Below are 21099 nucleotides of genomic sequence, written 5' to 3'. Positions count from 1 at the left end.
GCGAAAGCCTATTTCAAGTAGCGTATGATGGGAATTAGTCGGCAATGACCGGTTGTGTTATGTTTGGCTTAATTAGGGACTGTTCCACTGATGTTGGAGCAGTTATCTAGCTGGCCAGCTTTCTGTTTATCACCCAGCACTTGCAGTGATAAGTTAGCACTGTGCACATTCACATCAAGTCTTTAATGCACCGAAAATGCTTAACTTATGGTTATGGAAGACTTCCACTGATTTCTCCGTGGCCATACACGTAACCACGTAAGTAAATTCCGTAGCAAACCTACCGTAAGTTTGTATATTTGATTTCTGTCTTTTCATGCACTGTTTTACCGAGTAATCTATCTTTTTTTTAGAGAGAAGGCACAGAGTAATACATCGACACGTCTGAGGGATGGATGACATGAGAAGCAAGCTGTCTCTTGAGCGATGGATGGAGACGCTAGAGTATTTGTGTGGATGAAAACGGAGCAAGCACGTACCGGCGTGGTGCCGATGGACATGGAAACCACGCACAGAAGCACTAGCTAGTACTAGTAGAGTGCAGCATCACAGTCACAGCGGCCTAGTCCGTCCGGCAACATGAACTGCTCCTTGACAGGAACAAAACACCCACGATGATATATATCGCTAACAAGGCTTAAGCTAAATTTGCAAATCAAGCTAGGAAATGGCAGTGGTGGACGCCGAGGCTCCCTTTCTCGAGGGCAAGGAGGAGCCACTGGCCGGGGTCTCCGACTTCCGCGGCCGCCCCGTCTACCGCGCCACCTCCGGCGGGTGGCGCTCCGCCATCTTCGTCGCCGGTATGCACTGCATATCCTAGAGCAAACTCTTTACTCGATCCAGTTTTATATCGCAGATAGCTAACAAAGGTAGCGGCGCATACCGCGTACGCAGTGGTGGAGGGCGCCGGCAGTTTCGTCTACTACGGCGTGTCGGCGAACTTGATCACGTACATGACAGGGCCGCTCGGCCACTCCAACGCGGAGGCGGCCGCCGCGGTGAACGTCTGGACGGGGACGGCCAGGCTCATGCCGCTGCTGGGCGCCTTCGTCGCCGACTCCTGGCTGGGGCGCTACTGGTCCATCATCCTCGCCTGCACCCTCTACGTCCTGGTAATTATTTAGGAAATTAATCTCGATGCCATTTTTTTCTATTAGACTCGTCCTGATTGCTGCTTGAGGAATACCGATTACCAAACCTGGATGCACAACACATATTCTTTTTCTTTTAGAACACAGTACAGAGACGCAGGCGCATATATACGCGCATACACTCATCTCTACAAACATACACGCAGACCATACCCCTATGAGCACCTTGTAAAGACTAGCCAGCATATCATTTGGAGATTGACGAAGTCACCGCAGACGCATCGTAGTCGACGGGAACGTGTCCTCCCACTGAACGTGCATCGCCAGGAATCTTGAAATAAATCCAGGACGAGCACTAGGATTTTGAACTCTGGTGGGTTGGGGATATCATTGTCCTCCTAACCATTTAACCACATGTTGGTTCGCAACACATATTCTTCTTTTAAGGGTGTGCACAACGCATATTTTCATGCACATCACCACAGGCAAAAACTCACACAAAGTCTCTACCCATATTCCGGAGAAAAATAAATAATGAGATCCATTCAGATGAGTTAATAAATTTTGGATTTGGTTCACTATGCTCCTCAAATAATGAGGGTATATAGAAAAAAGAAATGCCAATATGTTGTACTGTAGCACCAGTAATTCTTTTAATTCACTATGCTCCTCAATTTTGGAGCTCTCCCATTCAAATGAGTTATTCAATTTTGGATTTGCTTCACATTTTGACAAGGCCAACGAATTTTCAAACCAATCGACAACAACCGGCCTATAAAAACATATCAGTTACGTGCAACCTCGCATCACCTATAAAAAAGAAACACCAATATGTGATATTGTAACACCAATATAATACATGCAGCCACCGATGTAGAAAATTTCTCCACATATGTATGAGTTGATTAGCAAATAACACAGAATCACCTCGCGAAAGGGCAACCAAAACACCACACTATAAATAAAAAGAAAACACAATTCATCATCTCCCCCATTCACCAAACCAAATACTCCCTTAGTTTCAAATTACAAGGTGTATTTGTTTTTAAAAAGTCAAATTTATTTAACTTTGACCATGTTCAGAGCTGAAACATCGACATCCACAATACTAAATAAATAAAATGTAAAATTCATTTCACGACAATTCTAATGATACCAATTAGATATTATGGATATTGATATATTTGTCAACAAAATTGGTCAAACTTAAATAGGTTTGACTTTTCAAAGACTAATACACCTTATATTTTGCAACCCACATGGAGTAGAAAATTTATGAAAACCCAGCAACTTCAACAGCGTAGAAAAGCACCTCCAACCCTTCTTTACACCTAGAATCAGGTACATGTTTGACAAGGACTACATCTAGTGGTCACCCATCAAACTGTTGGTTTCTTAAGACTTGTCTTAATTTTGACACAACGGACAAGCACTCTACAGTAGAGTAGGCCACGGCCTTGTCACGTCAAACTCATTGCTTTAAAATCTAGTCCTTGAGCGCAATCAGTGGAACTGTAGGTGGATCTCATGGCTAGTACGTTTCACTGTGACATCGATGTTGACAATAGGGTAGTGTACAATATTTCTGCTGTGGATGATGTGTTTAAGTTGAGCTAGTTGTGTAATTGACGACAGGTCGAACGTACGTTACTCCAAAATGTGTATGAACTTCTCTGAAATGTCACTGGAATAATACCTTACTTACTCCTAAATTAAGTGATGTTTGACCCTTGAATAATATGGTCTAGAATGTCTGCACTGCTTGTATGCTCTCCGCTTTCCTTATATATCAATATATTTTTACATTTGGAAGAATGCATACCGTAATTCAAAATAGTTTTAAATTATTTGTGCTAGACTTTGGTATGTCAGTTGACTCTTGTACATGGGATATGTAGGACTACAACTAGATCAATCACAAACAATTCAAGAGTAAAAAATGACGCTTATTCGTCTCTACAGTCCTGAATGGCAGGTAAAGACCCGCTCACTCAAGTCGTGAGTATACAAGGCTTGGATGCCAAGTACGTGTAGACGCCGATGCTCATGTAAGATTTGCCGGACAGTAGTGGATGTAATGTCATCATATTGAGGTGGTGTGCCCAACGCTTGGGTAACTGCCTTATGATGGGATGGCCCAGAGGGCGTGATGCTGAGGTGCACCATGTCGTGGCCGTGTGGGCGAGGGCCTTCGAACCTGCCAATGTTACTGACCATGAGTGTTGTTGTCGACGATTGTTGTGCGCTTGGCACTACCTATTTTTTTTTTTCAGTTTGGTTAAGCTGGGCAGGATGCTGGTTGTATTATCAGTTTCAAGCAATTGAAATTGGGGCCTTTTGGTCCCTAAGGTCATCAAAAAGTTAATTTCAGGAGGATCGTGATTATGTCCAAACATATGATTTTGTTAATCCTAAGTTAAGAATTCCATTATGTCCAAGTTGATTTATATTAGATACAACTTCAGTTGAGTCTGTTGAAAAGTACAAGTTTCACTTTTTGAGTTTATTTAGACATAATAAAATCTCATCCAACTTAGATGTTGGCATCAAACCAATTATGCTCTATACACCAAAAGGCTGCGACACGTCGCTTCTACTGTGTGACAAGTTCTGGAGCAAGCTGAACATGCCTCAGAACAATGGAATCAGAAGGAACTCAGTGTATCTTATCGAGGGCATATTAGGAGAGGATGGCCCAGGCACAATATACAGTAGAAGCATCCATCTCAGGGGACTAATTTCCTCCCTTTTAATAATCAGCAGGCACATAAATAAAAAACAATATTAAATGAAAAATCCAGCTCTCTTTGAGTGGGTAAAAAAACACAATGTCTTAAGTCGCCTATCAATCCGTGTATATTCACGCGAGCGCACACACCATTTGTGCGGTTTAACAACATGTATGTTCATTTCTAGTATTTAGAACAGCACATGAGCTCAACCTTATAAACGAGCCTCCCAACATCGGAGCCGGCTCCTCTGCCGTACTGCACCCTGTCGTTGGCTCACTGACGCGTGGGGCCGGGCCCACGTGTCAATGGGCTGACGGCATGTCAGAGGAGCTGCGTCCCCCAACATCAAGGTGGGACTAAAACACACGTCATGCACTGCCATTTTTCAGACTACACATCTTCATATAGGCCATCAGTGACGAGTGCCACGTCCTGCACGCATGGGCATATGCACCAATTTTTCAAACAATGCATTTTAAGCATGTTTTACAATATCAAAAAATTCAAAAAAAAAATTCATGCATACTCGCAAATGTGTGTGCGAGGCACAAAGTTTTGTGGAAAAAATGTCTTTTTGTTTTGTCTCCGCAAAAAAGACAAATTTTAGTGCTTCTAAATAGCGTTCCACGACCCAATTTTTGTCTTTTTTGCACAGACCAAAAAAAGGTAATTTTTTCGTGGAACTTTATGCATGCACATATAACATGGAGACGTACGCGTGCAACCTTTTCAGATCTTTTTAGCATTTAGAAATATGTTTTTCCGAAGTGGGTTCATGTGTGCACTTTCCCATCAGTGACAGTCTACTTTCTGAGCCACATGGGCTGCTCTTTTACTGCCTGTCATCGCATCTGGCCGGAAGATCCACATGTTTCAGCCTAGCCTGTCAAATGGTCACATACACACATCCATACCAGCTACATCATACGTTTCCTCAAAAAAAAAAAAGCTACATCATACGTGAGAGAGAGAGAGAGGGAGATGGAGAGAGACGGATATGTCACTACGCTCGCCTTGGGAGGCCTAATTAGGAGTTGATTGATTTCTTTAAAGAGTGCTTAGAACTCATCTAGATGAAATATAGTTTGATCTCATTCACGTGACATCATGTATTGTTGTTGTAGCCCTTGTCTATGGGCTTGCGCTAGTTTAGTGTTTATGGGTAGGTTGTTGTCTGGATTTTAAAGTTTGTTTATACGATTGGTCTCTACTTCTTTGCGCGGTCATTCATCGCCTTTTTTGTTGGGTTGGGCTAGAATTCTATTAGCTATTACTGGAGACAAAAAAGTATATACTTTCTGGATGGGCTTGTCACATGATTTTGACATGAAAAAAGAGACTCATTGAAAAGGTAAAATCGACCCTATAGGACAATGAGTAGTAACAATATTTTAGAAAAAAAAAGTGCGGCCCAACTTGAAACTTGCAGTTGCGACCTCATTTGAAAACATGTAGTTGTGACACCATTTGAAAACTTGCAGTTGCAATCCAGCTTGAAAACTTGCAATTCTGACCCCACTGAAAAACTTGCAGTTGCGACCCCACTTGAAAAACTTGAATTTGCGACCCCATTTGAAAACGCGCAATTGCAGCCCCCGCTTAAAAACATGCAGTTGTAACCCATTTCCGAACGTGCAGTGGTGACCCCACTTAAAAATTGCAGTTGCGATCCATTAAAAAATGTGCAGTTGCGACCCAACTTAAAATCTTGCAGTGTAACCTATCTTGAAAACCTGCAATTGCGACCTCACTTGAAAACTTGCAGTTATGACCCATTTTAATACTTCCATTTACAATCGAACTTGAAACTTGCACTTGTCACCCATTTGAAAACATACAATTGCGACCCCGCTTGAAAACTTATAGTTGCGACTCCAGTTGAAAATCTGCAATTGCGACCCTTTTTGAATACGTGTGGTTGCAATCCCATTTGAAAAGTTAAGACTCCGTACATGTAGTTGCGACTCGATTTGAAAACTTATGGTTGCGGTCCCATTTGAAAACATGCGGTTAGAACCCGAACTTGAAAGCTTCTAGTTGCGGCTAGATTTGGCAACTTGCCGTTGCGATCCATTTTTGAAACCTCACAGTTGCAACCTCACCTGGAATCTTACAATTGCAACCCGACTTGAAAAGATTGAGTTGTGACCCTTCAAAAACTTGCAGTTGCAACCTTTTTAAAACTTGCAGTTGTGACCCGACTTGAAAACTTACAGTTTTGAATTCTATTTAAAATTTACAGTTGCGACTCAAAAACTTGTTGTTGCATTCACATTTAAAAATTGCAGTTGCAACCCAACTTGAAAAATTGTAGTTGCGGCTCCATTTTAAAACTTGCAGTTAGGACCTCGAGTTGAAAAACTTTGGCCACACGAAAATTTTGATGATGTAAACTTAATGCTGATAGGAATAGTACTGTTGGTTGCTAACAAAGTTGAAGCGCTAGCTAAAATGCGATGCATGAAAAAGGCATAACAAAAATATTTGACAAATAAAATATATCAAAATAAAAATAATTAATAATAATAATAGAAATAAATAAAGAAAGAGTAAAAATAAATAAGCAAAAAAAACCCTCAGGTTCTCTTTGTTAGAAGATAACCCTCACATAAAAACACCGATCAACAAGAGAAAACTAACCAGCGACGTAGCCCAACAAACGCAGAAATGCAACTCGGTCCATAGAAAAGAAACAACCAGCGGCGAAGCCCGTAATCCCACAAGCATGGAGAAAACATATAATGGGCCGCGCTTGAAAATTCTGTCGACAACAGCACCAATCTAATCGCGTTCCAGATCGGACGATGGTGACAGTGAATGAGACCTAAGAAAAACTCAGCTAGCTGAGTTTTAGCACGTCCGTTTCTTAGGTACATGTTTGACAAGGACCACCTCTAGTGGTCATCCATCCAACTGTTGGTTTCTTAAGACTTGTCTTAATTTTGACGCAATGCACAAGCACCCAACAGTAGAGTAGGCCATGGCCTTGTCACGTCAAACTCATTGCTTTAACAATATTGTCCTTGAGCGCAATCAGTGGAACAGTAAGTCGATCTCAAGGCTGGTACGTTTTACTGTGACATCCATGTCGACGATACCCAAGTGTACAATATTTTTGCTGTGGATGATGTGTCTAGGTTGAGCTAGTTGTGTAATTAATGATAGGTTGGACTTACTTCATAATGTGTAGTATGAAATTCTCTTAAATGTCACTGAGATAACACCATACTCTTTTTTTTCGGGAACATCTTACCTACTCGAGTTCCAAAATTAAGTAATGATTGCCCCTCGAATAATATCGTCTAGAATATCTGTACAACTTGCATGCTCTCCTCTTCATAAGGCTTAAATTATTTCTCCAGAATAACAATTGTGCAGTTTGCTCCAAGGTATATATCGGTATATTTTTACATTTGGAAGTATGTGTACCGTAATTCAAAATAGTTTCAAACTATTTGTGCTAGATTTTGGTATGTCAGTTGACACTTGTACATTGCACATGTAGGATACAACTAGATTAATCACAAACAACTCACCAGTAAAAATGATGCTTATTCGTCTCTACGGCCTGAATGGCAAGTAAAGACCCGCATGCTCAGGTGGTGAGTATATAACACTTGGATTCCAAGTACGAGTAGGCGCCGATGTTCATGTACCATTTGGTGGACGGTGGTGGATGTAATGCCATCGTATTGAACTAGATCATGAATGATGTCGAGTCCCATGAGGCAACTAGATGTGATGCCAGAAGTGGCGTGCACAACGCTTGGGTAACTGCCTTATGATGGGATGGCGCAAATTGAAGGGCGTGTTGCTGAGGTGCACCATGCACCATGTTGTGGCTGTGCGGGTGAGTTCCCTCGAACCTGCCCATGTTACTGACCATGACTGTCCGACACGATTGTTGGTGTCACCCTTGCTCGTCTTGTTCTTGTTGTGCCATTGATCATAGAGGGCTGGTCAGAATTTTGTCATGCGAAAAGGAACAGGGTTGGTACCGCGAGGAAAACCGTCGGACGGGTGCACTTGTGAAGAGCATGCTAGTGGTGTTTTTTCTTCATCTTCTTGACATTCATCAGTGAGGGTCTGCGAGCAAACGTCAGGAATGGGTCCATAAAAGGTATGAGGATGGAGATTTTGTTGTCCAGCTACTCGTTGAGGCCACGAAGATATTGAAGAAGGAGGCCTCGCCGGGGTGCCGGCATTTGCAAGCATGCTTATGAGGTTTTAAATAGTAGGACAATAATCAACGACACTACAGTAAGGAGTACAAACCAGTTTATCTTGTTGTCGCGGAAGAGTCCGTCGATTGCCCACACTGGTCATGTTGCTATAATTGAAAATACAAAATATGTTCTCTCAAATGTACCGTTCCTCTTCATGTTTTGATTATACAGTCACAATTCAAAACAATAAAAATCAAGTACACCTATGATTAAAAGTTTGCAACTACCAATTATCTCCGGAGACTGAAGTAGTACTCAAATAGTATTTATTTGTACAACCACACTAACACTAGTACTCGCATATTGTAAACAATAATTGACGGTTCAAGATTTAATTTTGGAACAACACTATGCCCAAACATCATAATTTTGTGGACTGGAGGTAGTACAATTATGGCTTGACTTATTTTTCCCTAGCTATCCAACTAAATGTAAATGTGTGGAGGACTTTGTAGAATAAGTACTACATATTAATAATCACAATATTAGTAGAAGATCCCACATTTCTAGATAATATTAATTCCATGCTCTCCTCTTCCTTTACTAATAACACTTGAATTATTTCCCTAAATTTCTAATTGGAGATTTTGCTACAGAATATATAGGTGTAGTTTCAGATTATGTGTGCTATCTTTTACTATGATTGGTGGCACGTTCATTGCACATTAGGGAGTGCTACTAGACCATATTTTCTACAAACACTCACAAGAAATAACTACTCATATACATGCAGGGTTATGGCATGATCACTCTAGCATCCACACTCCTGACTCAGCGACCATCATCGACCCTCGACAACGACTCTTCTTCTAACCCTATTACGCCGCAGGTGGCCTTCTTCTATGTCTCCCTCTATCTCATTGCCCTCGCGCAGGGTGCTGACAAGCCTTGTGGACTTGCCTTTGCCGCTGATCAATTCGACGCCGACCACCCTAGGGAGTGTGCCGCCCGCAGCTCCTTCTTCAATTGGTGGCACTTCTCCATAGCCATTGGTATCGCTGTCGCCATCATTGTCGTCAGCTACATCCAGGAGAATCTTGGTTGGGGAATTTGTTTTGGCATGCTCTGCACTGTCATGATTTGCGCCTTTGTCGTCTTCCTCCTTGGTATTCCCACCTATCGCCTCCACACATCCATCGTTGGCTCCGACAGCCCCTTTATCTGTCTCGGCTGTAGTCTCATCACGCTTGCCAGAAACTCAGGTTTCTCCTTCCATGCTAAAAGACGCATGCATGAAGATGAAGACGCCACAACCAACTTGGAGGAGGCTCGCGGCGTCTTACGGCTACTGCCGATCTGGGTTGCATGTCTAGCATATGGTGTGGTGTTCGTGCAGATCACGACCCTTTTTAACAAGCAGGGCCACACCCTAGATTGCCATATCTTTGGTAGCCTAGAGCTGCCACCAGCCATGTTGCAGACGTTTTGGCCAGCATCTGTCTTGTTGTTTGTTCCCTTCTACGACCGTGTTCTAGTGCCAGCCCTACGTTGTCTGACAGGTACTCCGTCTGGGCTGACACAACTTCAACGAGTAGGCACAGGCATGGCCGTGTCACTTGCCGCCATGTGCGTGGCAGCATTGGTGGAGACCAAGAGGCTAGAGATGGCACGTGAGCACAACCTGGTTGAAGACACCGAGGCGGCGGTCCCGATGAGCTGGTCATGGCTGGTGCCGCAGTACATGATGGTCGGGGTGGCGGACGTGTTCGTGATAGTTGGGATGCAGGAGTTCTTTTATGACCAGATGCCCAGCGAGCTCCGTAGCCTTGGCATAGCGCTCTACTGCAGTGTGATTGGCATTGGTGGCTTCATCAGCGGCACTCTCATCTCACTCATTGACCGCATCACACGCAAAGGCGGTGGCGATAGCTGGTTCTCTGACAACCTCAACCGCGCCCACCTCGACTACTTCTACTGGCTGCTTGCCGGCCTCAGTGCGGCAGAGCTCGCGCTCTACATCTGCTTCGCTAGAGCCTACACCTACAAGGACAAGAGAGACTTTTGAGGGTGATAACCTAGAATTAGAAGTGGATAATCTGCAAACAGTTTGTCACTCTATTGGTCTTTGGTCACTTACGTCGTACTTGAAGACTACACATCTTTGGTTGTTTAACAAACCTGTTTCGTTTTATTGTCTTTCTGGCACTTGGCTTTGTTACAACTTGAGAATGTATGCCAGGAAGGTAACAAAACATTTCCTTTACTAAGAAAAAACTACAGCTAAAGAAGCTGTTGGAAATATGCCCTAGAGGCAATAATATTGTATTATTATATTTCCATGTTCATAATTAAGAGTTTATATTTCATGCTATAACTGCATGATCCTGGAATATGTGATTCAGTGGAAAACTCATATGCACATGTGAAATGATAAATGGATAAACTAAAGGATCCTAATCTCGCCTCTAAGACTAGCTCAAGTGTTGTTGCTGGTAACATTTTCCGGATCTTAGTATATTGTTAAGTGCAACGATAGTCCTAGACAACATTGAGATTATGACGTTGGAAGAACGATCATATTGAATCGACCAAACTTGTTTGTTATGAATTGAGATAATATCTTCTGTAATCAATTGTAATAACACATAGTATTAACATGTGATTTTGCTCCTTAGACCATGAGAGTATCGTGATCACTTCTTACCGTACGGTGGACTTTGGGGTTGCTCAAACGTCACATGTAACACGGTGATTATAATATCGGAAAGTTTGACAAGGGACAAGATAGCTCGAGCGTAGGATTGCTCCTCCGACGATGGAGAGATATTCTTAGGGCCCTCTCGGTGTGACGGCATCCATCATCGTCCGGCCAGACACAGGTGACTACGTCACGGGGATGCAGAAACATAATAATGAGAAAGAAGAACAAAACCGGTAACGAGGATTTCGGTATAATGAGCATGTGTTAACTCAAGAGGATACCGATGCATCCTAGGTTTTTAAAGTATCATGAAGCAAAGGGAATATCACATCATAACCAAAGGTTCACATGTATATCATTTGTGTGCTCATAGGGATCGATATGGACGTCCACGGTTCCGCTATCGGTCATTGAACGAAGGTGTTTTTGTTCATGTCTATGAGTTACCGAACCTACGGGGTCACAAGCTTAAGGCAATCACAATCTTCTGAGTGTTAGTAGGACGGAAGTGATGAGAATATATTTGTGAAATTGTTTCATTAATATTTGGAGTAGTTCCGAGAGGATCCGGAAGCGTTTCGGGGCCACCGGAAGGGTTTCGTTGAATATCGCGTAATACCGGGTATTACCAATAAATATATATAGATGTAAAATGTTTCCGGGGATGTTAAATTATATCTAAAATGGTCTAAAAGTATTTAGAATTATTTTATATTTAATTTAATATCAACGAGCTTTAAAAGGCGAAGAGGTTGAAGGAAACTTGGGCCACAAAGGCCCAAGTGGGGGAGGCGCCCCCGTCCCTAAGGAAGGAGGCCGAATTGGAGGAAAATCATATACGCCGCTCGCTGCGTCGTAATGTCGACGCTTTGCATTGGGGGTGCGCGAGCGAAGGATGCAGTGGGCTGGCCCAACTTCTAGCGATGCTTTTTTCTTCTTCTTTTCGTTTTTAGTTATTTCTGTTTCTTATTTCTTTTCTTCTTTTTTATATTGTTTTCTTTCTTTGGTTTGTTATTTAATTTTCCTTTTCTTTTTCTCTAAAAAAATATTCAAAATTTGTTTGTGTTTCCATAAAATGTTCAGTTTTCAAAAAAATGTTCTCAAGGTTCAAAAATTGTTCTTGTTACACAAAAAAGTTCAAAACTTTCTAAATTCATATAATGCACCAGATTTCTTTTCAAAAATGTTTGCGCTTCCAAATTTGTTCTTCGTTTCAAAATTTGTTTTCAATATTTAAAAAATATTCGTGCTTTAAGAACTTGTTCGCACTTCCAAATTTGTTCTCCATTTCAAAATTTGTTCTCCAAGATTCAAAAAATGTTCGTGCTTTAAAAAATTGTCCGCGCTTCCAAATTTGTTCTTTGTTTCAAAATTTGTTCTCAAGATTTCAAAAAATTTCGTGCTTCAAAATATGTTCATGTTCAAATTTTGTTCTTGATTTCAATTTTTTTTCTCTAAATTCAAAAAAATATTCGGGATTTTAAATCACAATTTCGAAAATATTCTCGTTTTCAATTTTGTTCCTTTTTTTCACAACTGTTTGAGGTTCCCAATTTTTTTCGTGTTTTAAGAAAATATTCTAGTTTCCAAATTTTGTACGCAATTTAAAAAAAGTCTTTTGTAATAAATACTCGCAAATTCAAAAAAGATTCCTCCTCCCCTCCTTAGGCCGGCGCACCGACCTCACTCTCCCCTCTAACGTATATATACTTGAGGTTTGGTGCTCTTTTGAACACACAAGTTTTGGAGCCTCCTCTAGTTCTTCTAGTTCTATTTCTAGTTGGTCCTAGATGACTAATTTGATGTAGGCTAATCCTCTTGTCCTCATAATTAGAAGTCCCGTGTGGTTCTAATCTCCTCTCTCTAATTCTCCGGCGATGATTAGCTCTGGACGGCGAAGCGCTGCCGGATCATGAAGGCTGCACGCTTGCAACCAAGTAGATAGGTCATGCTTTCGGTCTTCAGTTCGAGGGACTGTTCGTGGGATCGTTCATCGACGGTTCGAGAGACTCCAAGTATGATCTACACCGACATATTCTTCTTCCGCTGCAACTCAGTGACGGTAACAATTGTGATCCCAACCCTTTATGCATCTTCATATTAATCTTGGGTGTGCGTAGGCGTGAAATTTTCTGTTTTCTACTACGTTTCCAATAGAAGCAACCAATTTGAAAACAACATAAGTAACCATACAATACCCTCTACATGTTCATGAATCATGATTTTAATGCATTTGAAGCTAAGATGAACTTATAAAGAAGTTATAATTAGACTGCACACCGAGGTGTTGTTTTGTCTATCATTCTATATTTTGACGAGACTTTTCTGTTGCTGAATGATAGCACACTATGAGCCCAAGGGTGAAATCCTACCCAACTATATATAAGTGCTTGGGCGCATCGGTGGAAACTTTTTCGCATCCACAACCTCACCCCATGAGTGCATAGATTCACTACTAGAAAAATGGCTATAGCCAATATTCCTATTAGTGGCGCACCATGGTGGTGGTGCGTAGCAGTGGCGCACCAGAAGCAGGTGCGCCATTGTTATTTTTTTAGTAGTGACGCACCTTTAGTCCAATGCGCCATTGCTATTTTTTCCCCGGATCCACCCCCTACCCCAGGCTTACCAGTGGCGCACCTTTGCCAGGTGCGTCATTGGTAAGCCAGGGGAGGTGGGCATTTTTGGCTTGCAATGGCGCACCAGCCCCTGGTGCGCCATTGCTATGTGCTGCACCGACCGGCCCGCCTTTTTCTTTTCTTTTCCCCTCTCACCTATCCACCGCATAGCTCGAGCTCCATCTCACGATTCCTCACCTCCACCAACAGCCGCCGGCCACCACGTCCCCTCACCTGCGCCGCCAGCCGGCCACCGCAGCCCTCCTTCTGCTGCCGGCCCTAGACCTCTCCTACCCCATCCGCCTCCCAGTCCTCTCCCGAATCCCCCTTTGTCCCTGAGCTCGCGCGAGACCCAACCTCGCCCCACCACCGCCTCGCCGCCTACCAGCCCTCCCGAACCTCGCCACCGCCCGGGGAAGCTCCGACGCCGCCCCCCTGCAGATTCCCTCGCGGACACGCCTCCAATCGAGCCTCAAGCGCGCCGCCACGAAACCCTAGGCCAGCCGGGACCTCGCATCTGGATGCCGTGTCCGTGCTGGTGGAGGCGTCCAGCGGCGTCGCCGGCGCCGTGATGTCGACCACCGTAGCTTCTGGTCAAGGTATGAGTCGTACCCCAACAGGCAGCCCCCAATCCTCTTCTCCCCCCGCGGGATGCAGTGGTAGCACGACGCAGGTGAGACGAATTCGTCGATCTGCTGCATTGATTTTTAGCTGCAGGATTTTTTTAGGGGAGAAGAAATGCAGTTTCTTGTCACGTTTTGCTATGCATCGATGGAAAGCAGCTCTATAGATGCAACAGTCCCAGTGCATGCACTTTCCTTATCGATTTTCTGATGAGATTGTGATTGACTAGCTAAAGAAATTACTACCTGGGATGATATTTGTTTGCTTCCATAAAGATAATGCTAAAGCAATTATTTTTCTTCTGTAACACTTTAAAGCACTTCCTTGCATAATATGGAACCTGAAGCTTGTAGTTCTACACTTCTACTGATATATTGTATATCGACTGCCTCAAGGGAGCATAATAATTGGTTCCCATTTCTTATTTTCTGCTAAGCTTCATTACATAGTTGTTTGCTAAATGATGCCTGTGATTGACTGAATATTGTTTGGAATTTCACAATCATAATTAATCTTTGATCTGACCGTCTCGATTGATTCAGATGTGCATTATGTGTTCTGCTAAAAAAAATTACATGCTAATCTGCGAAAAATATTATGCTGTTAGTGGATCCTTTTAATTTAGGATCTATTCTCCTACTCTCTGAATATTGTTTCCATAAGCTCCATTTTATCTTCAGTTACCTCTCCGACATGCTGCTCAAGCCCTAACTTTTTTTGTATACACTGGTGGTGCTGGCGTCTCTGGTGCCGCCGTTCGGCGCTGTGGTGCCCACCGTGGCTGGTGTCGTCTGCTGGTGCAGCAGAGGGTTCCACCATGGATGGTACTATGGTGCTACGCCTTCACTGCCTCGCCTCTTCACTGCATTGACGCTCCTTCTGCATCGAGATCTCCAGGTAATCCTCCTTCTTCTCTCTCTGCTCTGCTTCTGCATTCTGTACTGAACTGTCACTAGCCTAGGGTTCAAGCTCTGAATTTTGAGATGTTTAGATCGATTCAGTAGTTGCTTAGGTATATAGGAATCTATGTAGTGCTTAGGATGCCCTAGTTGCAGTAGAACATGTGTAGGTGTTTTACTGAATTTTACTTCTGATTCAAGGTTTCGTGAGTGGCTGAGATACATGTTGAGAGAACATGGAGGTCCCTTATTGGATGCTTTCAGATCAAAATACCCTGAAAGGTATCGCGGCTCCTGTTTTTTACTTGCTACTCTTATTCTTCTCATAATTTTGCAACTTTGTTATAGCTTATTACTCCATGTCCTCAGAACCAACAATGTAAATACATATTTTACTATTGGTTAAACAATGTCCTCAGAACTTTGCACGTATCAGTGTTGGTTTCCATCTTTGAACAACTAAAAGAAGTTAGTAATTTGCTGATGTGGTAGGCTGTGAGGGCAGGAAAAATGTTCAGTGGGGATTGACTTTATAGTTATATAGGATTATTACAACTATAGTGTACTTCATGATAATCATATTCTAACGATGTACCGTATGCTTCCTTCATTTGTTTTGTGCATGGAGGGAGCTTATACTTGCTTTAATCAAACCATTGGAGCTGAAGAATTCAGTTATGGTTCTAGAATAGATCACATTCTCATTTCAAAACGCACACACTGTCGAGATGAGGACCCTACGGCACAGCGAGCCGCACTGGACGGTGGCGCAATGCATGAGGTACAGAACTTAAACTCCTTCATCGTCACATCAATCACAACGTTTATGTCACTAAATAGTTAATTTCTTAGGAATAGAGCATGTCTCCTTGGGCTAAACTGTAACAAAGTTCAGAATATTAAAGTTTAGATTATTAACCTTAACTTTCATTTATCAAAGATCTGCACACTTGTTTTGGATCCACGCACCTAGGCTCGTCTAATGTGATCGGATCTGGCCAGATTCCTTTTGATGCATCACCTGTTACTCTTTTCGGTGAATTATGTTAGTAGTAATCTTGATTAGCTAGTTGCATGTGTGTTGTTAGCAGGATTAGCGTGGCCGTAGCTTACGTCAAGCATGTACCTTATGTTTTGTCTCATGTAAAAAGCTTAGGACTGTGTTTACTGAATAATTAAGTTCTTCTGACAGGGAACTATGCATCCTCAATGGCATAGACTCTTGGCTTCATGAAATGACCCATGTCTATGATTCAAGGTATCTTAGATCTTCGATGTCGGATACAAATAATTGCTCAATTTCACTTCTCTGCAATGTTCATTCTCACATATTTCTATCATTCTTTGCAGGGATAAAGTAAAGAAAAAGAAGAAAAGATTACTCGAAGATTAGTTTTAGAATTTTCTTTTATTTCCTTGTAATTTTTCTTTTATTTGATACTTGTAAAGACATTGTAATATTCTTAATATAATAAAAATTATGATTCTATTTCATTTTTTGTTTTTAAATTATTTTTCCTTATAGGTTGTTTTCTGTAAATTTGAATTTTTTTTTTGTCTTCCAAATACATTACTAGTGGCGCATTTCAGTCCTTATTAGTGGCGCACCTTCCTTTATTACTAGTGGCGCACCTATAAGGCTATTAGTGGCGCACCTAGAGGGAATACCAGTGGAGCACCTAAGGGTTAGTAGTGGCGCACCAGAGGTGCGCCATTACTATCTGGATTACTAATGGCGCACCAGAGGTGCGCCATTGCTATCTGTTACTAGTGGCGTGTTAATAGTGGCGCACCTATAATGCGTCATTACTAACGAAAACAGGTGCGCCACTAATAGGGCTTTTTCTAGTAGTGATTATTCTTATCAAGTGTGTGGTTCTATGATATGGCATGGTACTTGGTACAGGTCGCACCAAGTCACGACTTTGAGTAGGGGGGACAAGTCAAAGTGCGATCCATCATGGGGCTACATGGGGCCGGCCCACCACACCAGGGAGCTTTCCTGGCGCAAGCTCCCGTTGTACATGGATTAGCGTCACACAAACCGGTGCACACACCTCCGTCCTGGACCTGACCCATTAATTTTTCTTTCTTTTTTAACCTTCAAACAATAGGTGCATGAAGTAGGACTCAAACACCGAACCTCTTGGATTACTTCCACCTGCTATAAGCAACTAGGGCAGCTCACTTTCTATGCCTAATTACTTTTTTTATTCTTGTTGTTGTGCATCTTCTCAGTCTGGTTTTCTTCTTTTTTTGACTTTTTTCCTTCGGTTTTATTCATTTTTTTATTTCTTCTTCTTTTTATCTTGTATCTTCTCAGTCTGGTTTCCTTTATTTCTTCTTCTCAGTCTGGTTCTCTTCCCTTTTTTATCCTACCCGAACACCCTCCGTTGAACATGGTCTAGTTTTGAACATCCTTGAAATGAACCCAAAGTTGCAAGAAGGTGGACATGCCCATGGTAGGAATCCATGCCAGGTTTGAACGATTTCCGACACTGTATCCATGTTGCGACATGTCCGGTCATTTATCGGCCTGTTTTCACCATGAAAACTCCAAAAAATGCAAAACTTGCTGAAAACCCAAACAACTTGGGATGTGCCTTCAATTGTTCATACAAAGCCATGGAAAAAATTGGGGCCATTTCAAGGATGTCGAGAAACAACGTGCTCTCAGACGAAGCCTTCTCCCCTACCCGAACACCCTCCGTTTAACATGATTTATTTGGACATCCTTGAAATAACCCCAACTTTTACATGCAGGTGGGCATGCCCATTGTAGGCACTCATGTCAAGTTTGAACGATTCTGACACCGTATGTGAGTCGTGACACGCCCGCCTATTTATCGGAAAGTTTTTCAACAGGAAAATTTCAGAAAAATGCACAAATTGTCGAAAACCCAACAACTTGGCATGGTTCCTTGAATTGGCCATACAAGGCCATGGAAAAATTGGAGTCATTTCAAGGATGTCGAGAAACAACGTGCTCTTAGATAGAACCTTCTAGCCTACCCGAACACCCTCCGTTCAACATGGTATATTTTTGGAACTCCTTGAAATGACTCCAAATTTTGCAATTAGGTGGGCATGACCATTGTAGGCATCCATGTTAGGTTAAAAGATTTTTGACATGGTATGCAAATTGCAACACGTCCGTCCATTTATCGGCCTTCTTTCCACGGGAGAACTCCAGAAAATGCAAAAATTGTCGAAAACCTAAAAAACTTGGCATGATGCCTTGAATTGGTCATACAAGACCATGAAAAAATAGAGCCATTTAAGGATGCCGAGAAACAGTAAATGCTTTTTGAAAAGCATTTAATGAATATTTGAAAGAAAAAATAATTTAAGCCATAATTTAAAACATTTACTTAAAATTGATATTTTTATATATTGCAAAAAATCAAAAAATTGGATACGTTTTGCAAATAATAATAAACTTCAAAAGGGATAAAAATGAATTCACGAAAAAGAGAATAAAACAAAAAAAAAAGAAAAAAAAGCTTATGCCTTGGCCAACTAGGCGATGGCATCATTCCCGACGGGCGCTTGTTGGGCCGGCCAAACACTCGCTGATTTGGAGAAAGTTCACCAATTCAAAAAATGTCCCTGTTCTCAAAATTTGTTAACAAATTCATAAAATGATCCTTTTTTCAATACTTTTCACTAATTCAAAAAAAGTTCGGGCAGTTACAACTAATGTTCGCGGTTTCAAAATATATCTGTAATTTAAAAAATATTCCTGTTTCTAAATATATCGAATACAAAAACAAAATATGTTCAGGGAAATTCAGGAAAAAATGGTTTTAAGTTTTTTCGTATTTTTCTGATTTTTTGAAATTCCAAATTTGTTAGTGTTTTCAAGAAATGTTGGAGAAATTGAAAAAAATGTTCATGATTAAAAAAAATTATTTTCTCTTTTTAGAAATATTCATGTTTTGTCATTGTTAGCAATTTTTTAAGGCATGGATATTTTCTTTGAATTTATGTACAATTTATTAAAATACGAACATTAACTTATTTGAAAAAAATTGAAAAAAATGAATATTGTTTGAAATCTTGAGCAAATTTGGTGAGCATTTTTTGGAAAAGAAAAAAGAAACGAAAAAAATGAAAAGGAATATAAAGACGCAGGGTTTCTAGAAAAAGTACGATAATCTGAAGAAGTATTCACGAATTTGAAAAATAGTTCCTGGATTTGAAAAAGGTTCACAGGTTTTGCGAACAAAAGTGGCAAACAAACCAAAAAGATCATGGATTTGAGAAAGTTCACTAGAGTGTTAGAGAAAAACTAAAAAGAAATTTTAAAATAATGTTTGGGAAGTCAAAAAATATTCACAAATTTGAGGAACGTTTACAAATTTGGAAAAAGTTTCAAATTTTTCAAAATTTAAGCATTTGAAATAATCCAGACAAGAAAAAAGGAAAAAGGGAAAAGGTAAAGAAAAACAAAAAGAAAAGAATATGCAAACTCAAGTAAAAACCAAAGAAAAATCTAACCAATAGAACCTGATAGAAAAGGAAAACCAGAGTATTTCTTTTTAGTAAAGGCTCGTGTGTTGCAACGGGAGAAAAAAATACCACATGCTCTTAATTTAGAAAAAATGTCTATAATATGAGAATTTGTAGCTACGACCCAGACAAAGATGGTCTTAGCCTACAAAAGCGCAGTTCAAGATTCCACAGGTATTCTATTTCAACACGGCTTGCATATAGATTTAATCCGTACAAAGAAACGGGCAAGTGATCATGCATTTATTCATGTCATGTGTGAAATAGGGTATTATTACGGGCCGGTAAAGGAAACGACAAAAACCGACGGATAATGCATTATTGATTAAGATTGCACCCTAGATATTTTTTTAATTGTTAACAGGTAAAATAACATCATATTCAAATTCTACATATTTTTCTAATCAAAATTCATATATAACATGTTAAATTTGGAGTTACAGTTTAGAAGATATGAGTATTTTATAAAACATATGATATCTACTGTGGATTTAATGTCAGAAAAATCAGGGGGTTTTCTAAAAAAATAGCATGACGGACTAAGAATACCTATTTCTTTTATTAGTAGGTATAGAGTTGAGGCACTACAAAAGATGGAAAAAAGAACTTAGACATAGGAGGTGAGGTATCTCAGAGAGTTAACGCGTCTGGTAATGAACCATGAGGTTCTCATTTTGAATCTAACATAACGCGCTTATTTTTTTACGGTTGGAAGAAACACAGAAAAATTGGGTCGAGCCGTGTGTATAGTGAAGAAATAAAGAAAAATAAAAAAGAATTAAACCGAAGCTAAAAAAGGCCAAACAAAATGGAAAAAAGAAACTAGACTAAGAAGATGCACAACAAAAAGAATAAAAGAAATAATTAGGCACAACAAGTCAATTGTCCCAATTGGTTTTAGTGGGTGGAAGTAAACTAGAAGGTTGGGAGTTCAAATCTGACCTCTTCCACCTGTTTTATTCTCTTTAAAAAAGAAAAGAAAATGGGCCAAGCCCAGGATGGAGGGATATGACGGGTGGGCGGATCGGCTGTGTACGTCTATGTATAGCTCATATGTGCCACATACAAAGGTGGGTATAACTTATGGTCAAAGGACCATACTACCCTAATACAGTTTGTAAGTGGGGGTGTACTGAAGCAAAGCTCGTAATCCTATTTTATTCTCTAACAATCTTATAGAATATAAAATTTTGCAACCTTTTGAGACTCTCCCGGCGTCTTATAGTGAACAAATCAAATGTGAAAGCAAATTACCTTTTCCACTTGTGTTGTTGCCGCTCATCCGCCGTGTGTCCAGTGCCGGCAGTGTGTCCGTGGATTGGCGCAACGGCTCCTGCCTCTCCCGGCGTCCCCTTCCCTTCTCCGCTTCTCGGTGGGTGTTGGCCGCGCGATGGAGGGATCTGATTCCGATCGCTGCCTCAGTGCGTGGCTGCGTGCAGCTAGCGTGCGTAGTCAAGTACGTCATGGGCTCCTGCCTCTCCCAGTGTCATAGGCTCGTACGTCATGGTTGCATTTTTCATTCGTGAATCGTGATGATGTACGTACATGGGCTAAGTCTTCATGTTAATAGTGATCCGTCCCTTGGTGTTTATCGCGTCTTGATTTGGTAAGAAAAAAGAATCAAGTCTTGATTTGGTAGGCGGGGCGCTCGAGGCTTAACCCACGTGATCCAACGTGCGCGCATTGACACAGACATTAATTAGTTTATGCGGACGTCTGTCTGAGCAGCTAATTAAGCAAGCTTCTTTTTTTAACT

General features: G+C 41.2%; 1 protein-coding gene across 1 annotated transcript; it reads left to right on the top strand.

The window, feature by feature from the left end:
• The first annotated feature begins 336 nt into the window (after positions 1-336).
• Positions 337-10379, top strand: LOC109753224 (protein NRT1/ PTR FAMILY 5.10). The gene is made up of 3 exons (XM_020312168.4): positions 337-800; positions 895-1112; positions 8783-10379. Exons 1-3 carry the CDS (start codon positions 668-670, stop codon positions 10052-10054), a joined length of 1623 nt encoding a protein of 540 aa, XP_020167757.1. The 5' UTR covers positions 337-667; the 3' UTR covers positions 10055-10379.
• Positions 10380-21099: the final 10720 nt, after the last annotated feature.

The sequence above is a fragment of the Aegilops tauschii genome, chromosome 2, assembly GCF_002575655.3.
Source record: "Aegilops tauschii subsp. strangulata cultivar AL8/78 chromosome 2, Aet v6.0, whole genome shotgun sequence".
Lineage (NCBI taxonomy): Eukaryota > Viridiplantae > Streptophyta > Magnoliopsida > Poales > Poaceae > Aegilops > Aegilops tauschii.
The sequence above is the reverse complement of the archived record's forward strand: the minus strand, read 5'-3'. Positions and strand labels throughout refer to the sequence as shown.

What these genes read in the sequence shown, in the direction of transcription:
- LOC109753224 (XM_020312168.4), top strand. Translation starts at nt 668, where the DNA reads ATGGCAGTGGTGGACGCCGAGGCTCCCTTTCTCGAGGGCAAGGAGGAG. An exon ending in CTCCGCCATCTTCGTCGCCG is followed by an intron (nt 801 to 894) that starts GTATGCACTGCA and finishes CCGCGTACGCAG; the next exon opens with TGGTGGAGGGCGCCGGCAGT. An exon ending in CCTGCACCCTCTACGTCCTG is followed by an intron (nt 1,113 to 8,782) that starts GTAATTATTTAG and finishes ATATACATGCAG; the next exon opens with GGTTATGGCATGATCACTCT.